Consider the following 15,356-nt stretch of genomic DNA (forward strand, 5'->3'; position numbering starts at 1 on the left):
TTTTTCAGGTGTAATCTACGTAATTCGTGGAGTAAAAAATCCAAAATTGATACTGGACGATAACAGTTACATAGTGAACCGAAAATACGACAACAGAACCTTGTGGAACTGCACCAGATACAAACACACCTTATGCAAGTCAAGATTAACGACTTTTGGGAAAACCGTCAATATTCGAGGCAAACATAACCATCCAACAACTTGTCCTGATAAAAGTGAGGCAGTGCCTCAACAAGTCACCTTGGTTTATGACAGCAAATACCAAAAAATCGATTAAAAAAGTGTGTTTTTAATGCGGAATTATTTTTATATTTAACACACAAACTTATTAAACAGAATTTAACAAAAAAACATTTTTCAGTTCGCGTTTTTCTGGTACCGGCAAGGAAGAATTCGAAAATCATTCTGGACAATCACGAGTATCGTATCAATAGAAAAGTGTCAGGAAGAACCATGTGGCTGTGCTCCCAATACGAAAAACTCAGATGCAAAGGTCGGATAGTTACTTACGGAAGTAGTACAGGAAGAACGGTGAAAATCACCTCAGAACACAATCATCCTGCTTTATATCCTGATGTATCACGAGCTGTGTGTAAACTAGTTAAAAATTGGAATAGAGCACAACCAATATAACAACAAATAGATATTTAGTTTCCTAATTATTAGTTTGCTTTTATTCAGTTGTATTATATTTCTGAAATTACGAAATACACAACGTTTTCAAAGTTATCAAAAAACCTGGTGTAAATCCAGATTGACTACATTCGGAAAAACGGTTCGAGTTACTGGTCAACATAATCATCCTAAAGTTTGTCCAGATCAGAGAGAAGCTATTTTACAACATGTCTCTATTGAGTATGGATAACATTATACTATTTACTTTGTTTTATAACGCAATTTGTAATCAACAAATGCTAATTAAAAGTTGTTTATTACACAACAACAAAACAATATTTTTTCAAAAAGTATTACCTTGAATGCAATTTTATTGGTGTGATTGAAGTGAAATTGATGCTCTTTCTCCTAAAAATCAGTGGTTCCAGCCACTTTCAGCGATTATCTACCAAAAAATTGAAAGGTCTAAATTAATATTACGCTCCAATTTTGCATAACAATATTACCAAATAGATTCGTTGATATTCAGATTAAAAAGTGGTTGGTGAAGAAAGAGCAGAATTAATACAGAGTGACGTTGATTCATAGAATACAGCAAAAATTACCTTATACTAACTTAACTACATATTTTTCAGGATATATTGTTGTTCTTCGTGGTACTAAGTACCCTAAACTGGTAGTGGACGACAACGATTCTACTGTAAACCGCAAGAGTGAAGGCAGAACAATGTGGATTTGTTCGCAGTATAAGAAAACCGGTTGCAAAGCTAGGTTAACTACATTCGGAAAAATTGTCAAGATATCCGGTGTCCACAATCACCCTAAAGTGTATCCAGACACTACGGATGCCACCTATCAATGTGTAACTTTTGTTCATAAATGAACTCTTTATATATTTACCCAGCGTTGGTTGTTTTGATGGTTGTTTAAGAAGTGATTGTTTTAGGGATGATATTTCTTGTTCCTGCCAGGAAAAACTCCAAAATCATCCTCAACAACCACGAATACACGACAAATCGCAAGTTTGAAGGCAAAACCATGTGGCTGTGTTCGCAATACCAGAAACGAAGATGCAAAGCTCGTATCATTTCCTTTGGGAAAACCATCAAAATAACAGCTGATCACAATCACCTTCCTGGATGTCCAGATAAGTCCAGAGCCGTAACAAAAATTGTTACAATCATCAGAAGTGTTCCATCTGAATCATCTAATTATAATAATTTGAGTTATTAAACCATTGTTTGTATTTAGTTTAGTAATTTGTAGACAATTCAAACTGAATGTTTGTGATGTTTTAGGTTTAATCTATGTCGTGGCAGGGAATAAAAATCCGAAAATAATTCTCGACAATTACGAGTTTGTGATTAATCGAAAGTGCGAAAATCGGACAATGTGGAAGTGTTGTCAGTATGCAAAAACCAGTTGCAGATCGCGTCTCGTAACTTTTGGTAAAAATGTTAGATATACTTTACCTCACAATCATTCACCCACTTTCCTTGATAATTCAGCAAAATCTCATGCCCAGTGGGTGAATATTATCAGAATATTTCGATAACATTAACGAATAAACTGTGTTATTTTGTCAAAGAATGTTTAATTTTTCCAGTTTGTTTTTATAAATAATAATCACTTTTCAGGAGTGATATATTTTGTGTCGGGCACTAGAAATCCTATAATCATTCTCGACTTGAACGAGTACACGATTTACTCTAAAGAAAATGGGAAAACAAGATGGAGGTGCACGTCATACTTTAAAACCAAATGCAAGGCAAAACTTGTCACTTTTGGTAAAGTGGTCCAGGTATTAAATGAACACAACCATACAGGCAAAACTACAAAGGACATGAACCGTTGTTTGAGACAATTGGTTACTATAATCAGAAAACCTACTTTTTAAATACGTATAGTTTGGTACTTTAGATTTTAGATTAGTGGTTAATTAACTAGTTGTATTAGTTCAAATAAACGCATTTTAGATTCTATTATTTATATTCTACCTGGACGAAAACATCCACGTCTTAGACTACACAATTTCGAGTATAACATCCATAAACAGGAAGGCTCCAGAACCAGATGGCGTTGCACCCACGAGAGTCGTACCAAGTGTCCTGTGGTGCTCTATACCACAGGCAATTCAGTGGAAGTTCGCCGGAACCACAACCATCACGCTTTTTCTAATTACAGCGATGTGGATAAATTGTCTGAAAAGTTTGTTAAAGTATTCCACAGGAACTGGTAGTAATGAGGAAATAAAATTTGCGTATTAACATTAACATTTTCATTACTGAGATATACTACAAATCAAACGAAATTAGTATGATGTCTTACAACTAAGGTTGATTAATGCTGGAGTAGTTTCTGGCTTGACAGTTTTAACAAGTCTGAGAGTTGTCACGTGACACTTGAGCACCTTCTAAGAAGATAGAAGGGCTACGTCACCAAAACTGTTACAACCAACAACGTACCTACAAGAAAACTGTAATTCTTGTAGGTTTAGTTTCTGGCTGGAAGTTGTAACAAAGCTTTATTAGTGAAGACTCACGTCACAACTGTCAAAACTTGCTGACGTCATTCATTTCTACTTTGATTTTCACTATACTTAAAGTGTGTTAAGAATTGCATTTACAGGTGTAATATACATAAGTCCAGGACGTGGCAAGTATCCGCGATTGATATTAGACGGGTTCGATTTTATAATGCACATTAAGGAAGGTGCGAGAACCAGATGGAGGTGTGCCAGACAGAACCAAAAGTGTAGGGCCACCCTTTACACATCTGGAAATACGGTCCAAGTAAAATATTCTCATAATCACCCTCCTCATGTCAGTGAAAATGGACGAACTGGAGAATTAATTACGAAACATGTGTATATTAAACGATTTTAATAATAATTGTCTCTTTACCCACAACCTCTCGTGCGGGAAAGTACCTCTTTCCACACTGGTTAGGTAAACAACAGCTGATCAAAATGTAACTTGTAGATTCGATATATTTTATGCAAGGTCGGAAACATCCAAAAATGATAGTGGACGGTTATTGCTACATTTTGCACAGCCGGAAAAAGGGCAAAACAAGATGGAGGTGTGTTAACACCAACAAAAAATGCAGTGCCACTTTGTTTAGTTTTGGTAAAACCGTGGAAGTTCTTTACGTGCACAACCATGATCGACCTATGCTAACAAATGATATGCTTTACGAAAAGAAAGTTACCATAATAAGGTAAAAATTATGATTTTTTAAATTTTTAGTTTGCATATAATTATTATACAGGGTGATCTAAACAGATTTAAATAAATTTATTTGTTGCAGGTCTAAACAACAACTAGGTAGTTTAAAAAAACATTCCACTCTATTTTATCCACAAAAAGTGGATAGCTACTACTAAGTGTTTTATGTGTACAAAATAAAAGGAAACACTCTGTACAAAGGTCACCTTTTTTTACATTGTTACGTCATACCAGTTTAGTTGATTTTGACAAATAAATTTCTGTTAATTAGTGTTTTACTGTTCTTAATTATTTAAACTGATTGAGCAACAAACTCTTACATTGTACTATTTTTAGTTGAAACTACCATATACGTTGAAAACCCTAAACCTGGCAAACATCCTAAATTGGTAGTGGACGACAACCTGTTTTTACGTCACAGAACCCAAACAACCAAAAATGGTATCACCATCAGATGGCGCTGCAGTTGCGTTTTCAAGACCAAATGCCCTGCAGTTCTCTACACGACTTTGCAGCCGGGCTCGGTGATTAAAGCTTTGTACAACCACAACCATAGCAGTTCAGTAGAGTCGTGGTTCAAATTCAAGATGATCCCGCGCAAGTTTTCGATTATACGCCCGTCGCAAGTTTGCAAACCCGGACCTGCTTCTGATCCTTCGAGAGAGAAGAAGAGCAGCAAAAGGAGGAAAACCCGATCTGCAACAAAGGAGCAAAAGATGGAAGGTAGTTACAGTGGTAATGCTTTGAATGACGCTCAGGAATCTGGAAGATTAAAGCCAGATTTGGATGGAATGGACGAAAGTGGTGTAGGCAATGGTAATGAGATGAGATTGCATATTGATGGGCAAAGTCAACCAATTTTGATCAAAGTCATTGGAGGGAATGATGGCAATGAAAACACCGATGGTATTAGTATTTCTGAGAGCAGGCAAGAAGTTTAAAGAAGAAGACAGTTATTATTCAATTTCTTCCTCTAGTGCGGTGCACTGTTTTAATTGTGGCAGTCTAGCCAACCGGATCTTCTGGTTAATCTTCTTCAAAGAGTCCTTTACTTAAAGTAACTGTCAAAAAACATGTTGTTCGGATGGATAGAGTGCAGAAGGAACAGTTTTTAGCTCACTTAGAAGTCTTTAAGTAGTTTTTTCTTTCTTCTCTGGTTGACAATTTTCAGATTCTACAGTAGACTATTAGATATTTTAGTCCATTTACAACTAGCCAGCTTAGGTTTTTTAGTAGCTGAATCTTTGGTAGTTACAGCAGGCTGTTTAATAAGCAAAATAAACGTTAAATGGATTTTTTTAGTGGTAACATCCTGTACATGTTTTTAATATGAGATTAACGATTTAAGGTAGGTATATTTTAGACTTTAAGTGCCTGAGAAGAATTCTTCCAGATATCTTTATAAAACAAAGGTTATAATATGAAAAATCATTTTAATTTATCAGGTAGAATTAATTTACTTATAAACTCCAACAATTACTATTAATTAGAGCTGTCAATAATATTAGGTTAGGTTAGTAAATTTTTAGTAAACTTTTTTTTTAAATGTGCTTATGCTGCTACTAGTATATTAAGAATTTTGTGATTAAAGCTTTCTGTATGTGAAGTTTTAAAAATTCTTAAACCCGAATTTTTTTGAAATTTTTCCTATTTGTCTAACTGTCCTAACCTTTTAGAAGCCAAAACGATCATCTACATTGAGACCCCAAAACCAGGCAAATACCCTAGAATCATTGTGGACAACAACGTCTTCAGAAGACACTACACCTACACTCAAACTAACCAAGAGGTGACCATCAGATGGCGTTGCGTTAACGTGGACAAATCCAAGTGTAAAGCGGTGCTTTACGGAACCCTTCAACAAGGAACTGTAATCACCGCCCTGTATATGCACAACCACGAAGATAACTGTACTAAATGGGACAAATTGTCTATGGTTAGCAAGGAGTTTACTATCATTCGCAGAATGGATGAATGCAAAAGGGGACGGCTTTCATATAAATCGTCAAAGAAACGAAAGGGGGTGAAAAAGGAACGTGTGGCTAAAAAAACTAAAAAACCAGCAGAGATAAAGAAAGAGGAAGGTTCTTTAAGTGGAGTAGTCAAGTCCAAGTCAATAATTTTACATGTAGAGGGACAGGATCAGCCTGTGGTGGTTACGATGCTGGAAAGTGATTTAGGGAAGAACAGCGCAGAGCAAAATAATTGATTTAAACCTGTTTTATTAAAATATTGACTATTTCAGTTTTAACAGAGAAAGCATTGTTTATGTGTGTACAATATAATCTAAGTAACTATATCTGATTCAACTACAAATTCTTCATAAATAATGACATGAAGAATATTTTTAGAATTATCCACAGTCTACTTAGGAATGGGATTGAAGGGAAAACATCCGAAAATCGTGGTCGATTGGTATTTATTCGCAATGCACCGAAGAGTTGGCCTTAGAACGAGATGGAGATGTTCCAACTGCAACAAAACCAAATGTCGAGCCTTTTTGAATACTTACGGGAACGTGGTTAACGTAATTTGGGAACACAACCATCCACCAACTGTCGATCAAGCCGTTGTTGCCAACATGTCTCCCAGAATGTTTCATGTGCGTCGAATGAGAGATAACACATCAAGAATGTACGGAAATGGAATGTAACCTGAATATTGTTATACAGAAAATACGTTTCATATTTTCATGCACGTCACTTCAATGTGAGTAGAGGAAAACACAAGACAAAATGATCTGTAGCATTAAAATGGTGATTGTGATAATTTGGCAACGTGGAGTAGGACAGTCAGTAGAATAAGTTTTTATTTTTTTATCATACATCCTAATATTGCTAGATTGACATCTTTTTGATGTTACTTATCACTCTATCTGTTGCTCGTTTTATGCATGGTGTTAGCTATAGCAATAGCTTAGTTAGCAATATGTTTAGTTTTATAGCTCTCTGGACTATAATTACTGCATCTGTCATAAACAACTGCATGGAGCTATCCAACACCCTGTATTTTAAATGTATAGCAGACTCATGTGTATTCCATAATTTTGGCATTACGACAGATAATGTATACAGGGTGGTCCAGTTTAAAGTGTCAATAATTCACCATTCAATAGCCAATCAAAAAATAAGTTGACTTGCATTATGTAATTTTTCTGAAAAAGGTTTCCTAAGGAAGATACAGTCCTCCAAATTTCAATTTAAAAAATCGTTTTATAGTTTAAAACTGAACATCCAAGACTTGTGAAAGTCCAAATTTGTACTGAATAGTCTAAAAACTTTTTTTACTACTAGGAATGGTCTTATGATTCGCTTTCTCAGACTGCCATCCTGGTTGAGTGTCTGAAACTGGCATTCAAGAACTAAAAAAAGTCCGGAAACCAAGACAAAGATTGTATTGTACATGAAACTCATTTTTTACTACTAAAAATAATATAAAAGTTGACTTTTAATGCTAGAACTGACTTTACTAGGACTAAAGAGAGTCCAAAAGTATATTTTCAAGACTTTAATTGGTGTACAACTCAATTTTCTGGACTGGACAACAAGTCTAGAAGTAAATTAAATTTTCGGACTATTTTATTTCTAAAAATTAGTTCTCAAGACTATTATTGTAGCATTTGGTACCAAAATTTTTTACTTTTATTACTGAAGAAACTTGACTTTTGGAAATAGTCTTAAACTCGATTTTTCAGTCTTAAAAAGCATTAAAAACAGTCTGAATTTCTTAGAGATGCTACAATTTATTGCACCTATGAGTGTAGAAGTCAATTTAATAGTGAAGAAGCTTGAAATATCATTTTCAAGATTATGGTCAGTGGACAAACTGGCTGTTAGGCCTGATAAGTCAAAAACTTTGTAAAGATAGTCTTGAAACTCGATTTGAGGCACTGAAAACAGCCTTAAAACACTAAAAACAGTCTAGTTTATTAAGAAATACCCGAATTTTTAGCACTGAGGTGTCTAGAAGTCGATTTAATAGTGACAAAGCTTGGAATGCTATTTTAAGTCTATGAAGAATGTAAAAATTATTTTTTAAGTTTGCTATGTCAATAACTTGGTAAAGATAGTCTTGAAACCCGATTTTCCAAGCTGAAAGCAGTTTTGAAGCACTAAAAATAGTCCAGAATTAGAAGAAACTGAAAAGCAAAGTAAAAAGCACGAAAAGTTCGTTTTCAAGACAATTTTCATGAATCTAATGTTAATGTCCTGCATCTAAGACTATTTTCAAGACTAAAATATTGAAATTTGTCTTCAAATTATGAAAACTTACTTCAAATGCAAATTTTAAGCTTCTGATGTCACTTTTCATTAGTTCAGTCACATTTTGGGGTTCAAGTCAATTTTTAAGGTTTAAATGTATGAATTTGTAGTAACAAATTCTTGAAAAAGTAGTTTTTTTGTCTACAAGTCAATTTTTAGTATTAAAGTCTCTCGATTTGCATGAAAACTGGTTACAAACACAATTTTTAAGCTTCTGAAATTTTTATCTTTTCTAATTCAATTTTCAAAACTAAAGTCTTTTATTTTGTCTGGAAACTATGAAAACTGGCTACAATAATATTTTTTAAACTTCTTGAATTTTTCATAAGTTGTGTTAGGTTAGTTTTGGGTCTTTGACCGTAATAACGTGTAATAAAGTGCTTGTTCCAAATTTGATCAATATTGCTCCAAAGGTCTGACAGTTATGACAAAAAAAACCGATTTTTTAAACAGAAATTTGAAGGACTGTATTTTCCTTAGGAAGCACTTTTCAGGAAAATGACATAATGAATGTCAACTTATTTTTTAATTGGCTATGTATTGGTGAATTATTGACATTTAAAACTGGACCACCCTGTATTAGTCAAATAACAATGACAAATTTTAAAAGAAGTTTAGGTTGGGTTAGATGATAAACACTTATAACGTAACAGTCATTTGCCTTGGTTTGTACCATACATAATTTTGTTTTAAAGATAATTTTAATTGATGCTGTATTTATTCCAATATCTGGTCACTTAAATTAAGGGTTTGACAACATTTTTCCCGCATTACTTAAAGTTTTAACAATATAAAGTGTTATCTAAACTAATCAATTTGCAGGCGTTATAAAAACAGTTCTTTGCGGGGCCGGAATAAAAAATCCCAAAATTCTGGTCAACGGCAACATTTACCAAATGCACACCAAATATGGGGCGAAAACCAGATGGAGATGTGCCAACTATCGAGTGACTAAATGCAGAGCAGTTTTGTATAGTTCTGGCCAACTAATTACCGCAAAATGGGAGCATAACCACAATGAACCAAACGCGAAACTAGAGGATTACAACCTAATGATTCCCAAACAGTTTTATTTTAAAGTTTCGGAAAAACGCAAAAAGTGAATAATTTAGGATTCGTTTAGTAAACTGGTTTCGAACACGAACATTGATTATACGTTACTGCAACGTAAAAAGGTTGTTCTGACCTTGTATCGATTTTCTGTTAAACCTACTGGAGCCCCTCCCTAACCTTGCTCTTTCACCAGTATATCAAAACATATTTTGTTTTAGACTTAACACTAAATTGATTAAAAATAATTGTTGAGGCACATTTATAGTATTCAATAAATATATATATATTGTAATAAGCTTTCAAATACCTATTAGATTTATATAAAATGTATTGTTTTTGACTTGCTATACTGAAAATCAAACAGCAGTAGTATGACGTCATGAATGAAAAATATTTGTGTATCTACTCTTTACAATAATGAAATTTTACTCAAAATAGTCACCCACTGACAAAGGGGGATGAATTATAATGTCAATTTTCATATTAAGCATTTACGTAAATTTCGAGTGGAACCACTAATTAAGTCAAACTAATTTCAGTTTTAGGTACTTATTTTAAGGGCGCAAACTCAATTCCATCCCTTATGATTAACGGTTACCGCTACATTAAGCATACAAGTTCCCAAAGGGCTACGTACTGGAAATGCGAGTTGTACGACAAGAAAATGTGTCGTGCTAGGTGTGTCGTGTATTGTGATCAAAAAATCAAATTTTCCGGATTGCACGAGCACGACGTGTCCAGTAAAGCTGGTTATTGTGAAAGTTTATGTTCCGAGTATTATAATGTGATTTAATTTTGCGTTATTTTTGGTTTTCCAATTTGTTGTTTGTGTTTGTATAACCCACTAAAATTAACACTTTTGTAGAACATATCAAATTCAAGTTTGCTAGAAATGGAAAACTGCGACTGGAGTACGACAGTTACCTTTTTAGGTTAAGACGAAAAACAGACATTTATCATTACTGGTCTTGCACAAATAGCTACTGCCGTTGTAAAATTAATTACAATTCGATTAAAAATGTTTACGTTAAAGTGGGAAACCACGATCATAAATCCACAGACTGTAGTTTATAAACCAAATAAATCTCTTAAGTCTTTTTAGTATATTTGACATATTTTTACTAACAAAATTTCACCCCCTTTTTTTCAGGGTTGGAATTTGTACTAAACAAACACGACAGAGTAAAACTGAAGTACAACAATCATTTATACAGATTGAAGAAAAAGTACCAGAACTCCTCATACTGGTACTGCATAGTTAAGAATTGTTGCTGTCGTATTTCGTACAATGCGTCTAAGAATGTGTACACTTTAACCGGACAACACAACCATCATAGTGATTCTCAAAAAATTTTACATAAGCGATTAGCAGAAATCAAACCGTTAATCTAGTAGAAAACACGAGTTTTACTCTATACCTACCTGTCTGTTGTCCCCCTTAAGATTCTTGATAACATTCCTAATGTTTTAGGGCGAATCTACTTTGCTTTAGGTAGAAAACACCCCATTATGATACTGGACAACTACGAGTTCAAATTGCAGCAACGTAGTGAAACTAAAAGCATTTGGAGGTGCAATCAGGCTGATAGATACAAGTGCAAAGCAAAGTTTATGTCTTTTGGAAAAACTGTTCGTATAAAGTCTTCAGTTCCACATACTCATGGTCCAACGTTTAAAGGTGACCCTAATGCTTTGCATTATCAGGCGGTTAATATTGAATATTCTGAGAGACTTAGAGATCCACTTTTACCATAACTGTTGTACTAAAAGTTAGTTTATAATAAAATATTTGAACTCAAAATGGTAGAAAAGTTGCAAAAAATCTCCTAAAAAGCGTTCCAGTGTTACGTCGGATCTGTCATATACGTCAAAACTGTCAAATAATGTTTAAGTAAGAATTGTGTTTTTTTCATGTCAGGCCACAGTGAAAACTGTTATTTGCGTCGCGTTTGTCAAAATTTGGTTTTCCCAAAAATAGAGCTATAAAGTTGAAATAGTTTCTCTACAATAGTCACATAGACAAGCGGAGTTTTATAGCTTTATTAAAGGTGGATTAAAGAAGTTTGTCTAAAGATAAAAACAAGAAAGTACCTAAATGGGAAAATGGGATAATTTAAAACACAAAAAATACATAATAGAAAATCAAGAATCGAAGTAAATTACGGTACTATTGGTTAAGTAATTTTTCTGTCATGTGCACTGGGTCTACTTTAGGAAAAATGAAATTTTAAAGTTGGTTTTGGAAATTTAAGGAGGATTCCAAAAAATGTCATTCAAACAATAATTTTCTCACTCCCAAGTGGGTTTGACAAGCAATTTTGTTCCTGACTGTCAAACTGCGCTCAAAAATACCAAAAAATCAGCGTTTAGAAAAGTTTTCTTGCAGTATTCGGTACATAACATGTTTCTGAGATTTATGACAGTGGTCACGTGACTGCCTAGCTAAATTATTTTCCAAAAACCACGTAATATCTGTGATGAATGACAAAACTGTCAATATTTGCAAGAGTTACAGTTTAAAACAGTTTTTTCTTTTCTGGTATATATAATGAAATTAAACAATTTGTAAATGAATTTTGACAGAGCACATATGTTATTTTGTTACTTGAAGGTGGTAATAAATCTACCGAAACGTAGGCACTTTTTTGCTTCTTCTTTGCTTCCTAAAATTTATTTTATATTATTTTTACAATACTTATACTAATTTTAACATTTTAGCAGTAAAATCAAAGCAAAAACCTACTTTAGGAAACGTTATAACTAACCAAAAACACATGCAAAAACGACTGTTGAAGCTCCAAAACTCCCTAGACACTCTAACCTCTTTCATCTACGAATATTTCAACACTCCTCCAGACTTGGACTGTTCTTCAAATCAACTCTTCAATGAAGCAGCAAATGCAACTAAAAATCAACTGTTTGATCCTGTGGACAGTCACGAGGAACTTGCAGACCTGGAAGAGAAACTGAAGAATACGGATTACCTCTCCCAGGTTGTCAATTCAATGTCGTTTATTTGCGGTAGAAGTGGTGATGGAATTGGTTTAGACTGTTGCTACAAACTGATTGATTACTTTATAACCAGAAATTTTGCGAATCAATGTTCTTGGACTGGTAATACCCGTACTACAAGTGGCACTGGCAAAGTCCCACTCAAATTCTACGAACATTTCAGAAAGTGTTTCCGTAGTGTGGTCACTTTGGCCGATTCCAAGTTTACGGAAACCGATTGCGATGACTTTTTTAAACGGATTTTGAAAAACAGCGTCCAGAGAATAAATGCCAATCAGTTAAGACAGTCTAAACACAAAAACAGGCCTAAAAATTTGAAATACTGGAAGGGCAGAATTGAGGGAAAGGACAGTCTGAATGAGGCTGAAAAACACTCTAACGAGTCACAGTCTTATATCAAAATCGACACTGATTATTTACAAGAAGAAATGGATTATAAAGATTAGTTTTGCTTAGTAAGGTATAGAAGAAGCCAATGTAGTTGGTGGTTGCGTCAACGTGGGTGCCTGTCAAAGAGGTAGTTTTCTAGGTTATAATGTATTATTACAAATTATTATTATTAGTTAAATATGTTTACAAGTTGTATTTTTTATTTATTAACAGTGAGACAGAAAGTTACACTAAATTGAATAAAGGACAGAAAGTCCACTGTACATACTAATTTTGGGCAACTTTTACTTATTTCCATAAAAGCACAAATTGTTGGAAATGGAAATATTACTAAACCACTCTGTAGCTGTTTAACTAAGTGAGGTATGTCAACAAAGTGTTTCCAGCTGCAAAATGGTTAGAAACACCCTGTACAACTGTTTGTTGTAATAGTACCATATTCAATATTACATAATTGGAAGGTTTAGAGCACTTGTTGATACTCCTTAAAAATTTTAGGACACATGTAGGTTCTGTAGAACATTTTTGTGTGGTTTTACAAAAGTAGAGGCTTCTCGCATTTCCAAAATGACTCTAGAAGCCTTTTAAAAACAAAAAAAAAACGCTTTTGTGACGTCATCCCAATTTTGTTTGAGTATCACTATACATCACTGTGTCCTTAATTTTTAGGACTAGTACATTTCACACCTGGACGAAAACGTCCGATGATGATATACGAAGGTTACGAGTTTATGTTGAAACGTACATATGCCACCCGCAGTAACTGGCGATGTACTAGAGAATGTTTTGGATGTAAAGTAAAAGTGGTCACTTACGGCAAAAATTTGGTGATCAAAGCCACAACTGCGCATAATCACGATCCCACATTTAAAGGAGTTTATGGTGCTTTGCAATCTCAGATTGTTAATGTGCAGTACTCGAATGTTTTGTATTATTCTGGACGTTTTTAATTTTATATGTTGATAGTAGATAAAATTTAAATTATATCATAAAGCTTTTTTGTGCAAAATACAGTGTTATATTTACTAATTTAAGTTTTTTTTAGGGTTAGTGTACTTCAGTTATGGACGCAAGCATCCAGTTATGGTGTTTAAAGGTTACGAGTACCTAATCAAAACCTCATGCCAAACAAAAACAATATGGCGTTGTAATAAAGAGTTTCAAAAATGTAAGGTTAGGGTAATGTCAACTGGGAAAACTTTAATAATAAAAAATACAACCGGCCATAACCACCAGCCAACCTACAAAGGAGATTACTCAACATTGAGTAGTCAGCCTGTATTTGTTAAATACGCTTCATCTTTTTCGTGTAATTTGTAGAAATTACTTTAACCAGTTAAAAGTACTGTTAAACTAATCATACTAATTTTAGGTATAGTGTATTTCACTGCAGGGAGAAGGTACTTGAATCTGATTTTTAATAATTTCGAATACAAATTCAAAAAACATCCTAACCTTAACGTGCAAAATTATCGATGCAAAAGGGATGTTAAAGGGTGTAAGGCCAAGTTATCAATCTATCGAAACACGATGATTGTCAAAGAGTTTCACAATCATCAACGCACATATTTTGGATCGTTAAAAGACTTAGAATACAAAAAGATGTCAGTTAAATATAAGAGAATGGCAAAATATGTGTAGTAGTCACAATTATAATTAGTTTAAATACATATTTTAAAAATGTGCCTTATTGAATATAAATGGTGTGTCATAGTCTCTTGAGTTGTGATTTTTTAACTTTAAATTGAATGAAATATCAATGGTAATCTAATAAAGGATTTTTTTCAGGAATTATTTACTTTGTGGCAGGCAGAAAATATCCTAAAATTATTTATCAAAACTTTGAGTATAAAATTCGAAGAAGCAACTCTACTGAACAATTAACCACTTGGATATGCACTCAAGAGGGTTGTAAGGTTAGAATGAAGTCCCAAGGAAAGTGCATTTATATGAAAGACATCTCCCATACACACGGACCTACCTTTAAAGGAGAATACAATAACTTAAAATCACAATTAGTTAATGTTCAATTATATCCTTAGGTATATGGGTCTAGTTAAGTCAAATGTGTTATAAATTAATACTTTTTTTAGGTACAATTTACTTCTGTGTTGGAAGAAAACACCCTAAAATCGTGTTAAACGGATACGAATTTAGAATGCGCCCTATACCAGACAGTTTAAATAAAACCCTTTGGATTTGCACTCAGGAACCGAAAACCAAGTGTAAAGTACGTCTACAATCGTCAGGAAATCAGCTTTTTGTTAAAAATGTCGCGCACAATCATGTTCCTAGCTTTAAAGGCAACTTGAGTGAACTTAAGTCCCAAACTGTTTATATTAATTACACTAATGAAAGGTTTTCGTTTTAACTTTGAATAATAATAGAACATAGTTTAAGTGACGTTTGACTGGTGACATCCCATTCACTGGTGGTGTTTACGTTAATTATAACACTGTTCATAGTTTGTAAGATTCACTTAGACTAAGTTGTGATTTGACTGTGACAGATCATGTGGAAAATGTCATAGTTAAAGCCAGCTTTTGATGTTTCACATGTAAAGTCTAAGGACTAGTGGTAGTGATGTAATAATTGTCATTCCTTTTCTATTTCATGGGAACTGGGCGAAATGGAAATTTGACGTTATTGAGACGTATGTTATCTCAATTTAATTTGTGTCCCACCATAGAAAGTACAATAAAATTTTTTAAAGTTATATTTGTATTACTTTTTAAGTAAAACATTTGACAGTACCGTTTTATGTCTAAAATTCTTCTAAAAGTGATTTTAATGGTTT

At 33.7% G+C, this 15,356-nt stretch overlaps 1 protein-coding gene and 1 long non-coding RNA gene across 2 annotated transcripts; both read left to right on the plus strand.

Moving 5' to 3' along the window:
• Nucleotides 1-642: 642 nt before the first annotated feature.
• On the plus strand, nucleotides 643-1,560 carry pre-mod(mdg4)-I. The gene is made up of 2 exons (XM_081986437.1): nucleotides 643-855; nucleotides 1,251-1,560. The coding sequence occupies exons 1-2, from the start codon at nucleotides 843-845 to the stop codon at nucleotides 1,496-1,498; spliced, it is 261 nt and encodes an 86-aa protein (XP_081842563.1). The 5' UTR covers nucleotides 643-842; the 3' UTR covers nucleotides 1,499-1,560.
• Nucleotides 1,561-13,598: 12,038 nt separating this feature from the next.
• Nucleotides 13,599-15,275, plus strand: LOC145733551 (uncharacterized). Its single transcript, XR_014179227.1, has 3 exons — nucleotides 13,599-13,732; nucleotides 14,348-14,601; nucleotides 14,653-15,275. It is a non-coding gene; the product is annotated as an uncharacterized LOC145733551 (long non-coding RNA).
• Nucleotides 15,276-15,356: the final 81 nt, after the last annotated feature.

The sequence above is a fragment of the Ips typographus genome, linkage group LG9 (assembly GCF_016097725.1).
Source record: "Ips typographus isolate SLU linkage group LG9, UJ_Ityp_2.0, whole genome shotgun sequence".
NCBI classification, from domain to species: domain Eukaryota; kingdom Metazoa; phylum Arthropoda; class Insecta; order Coleoptera; family Curculionidae; genus Ips; species Ips typographus.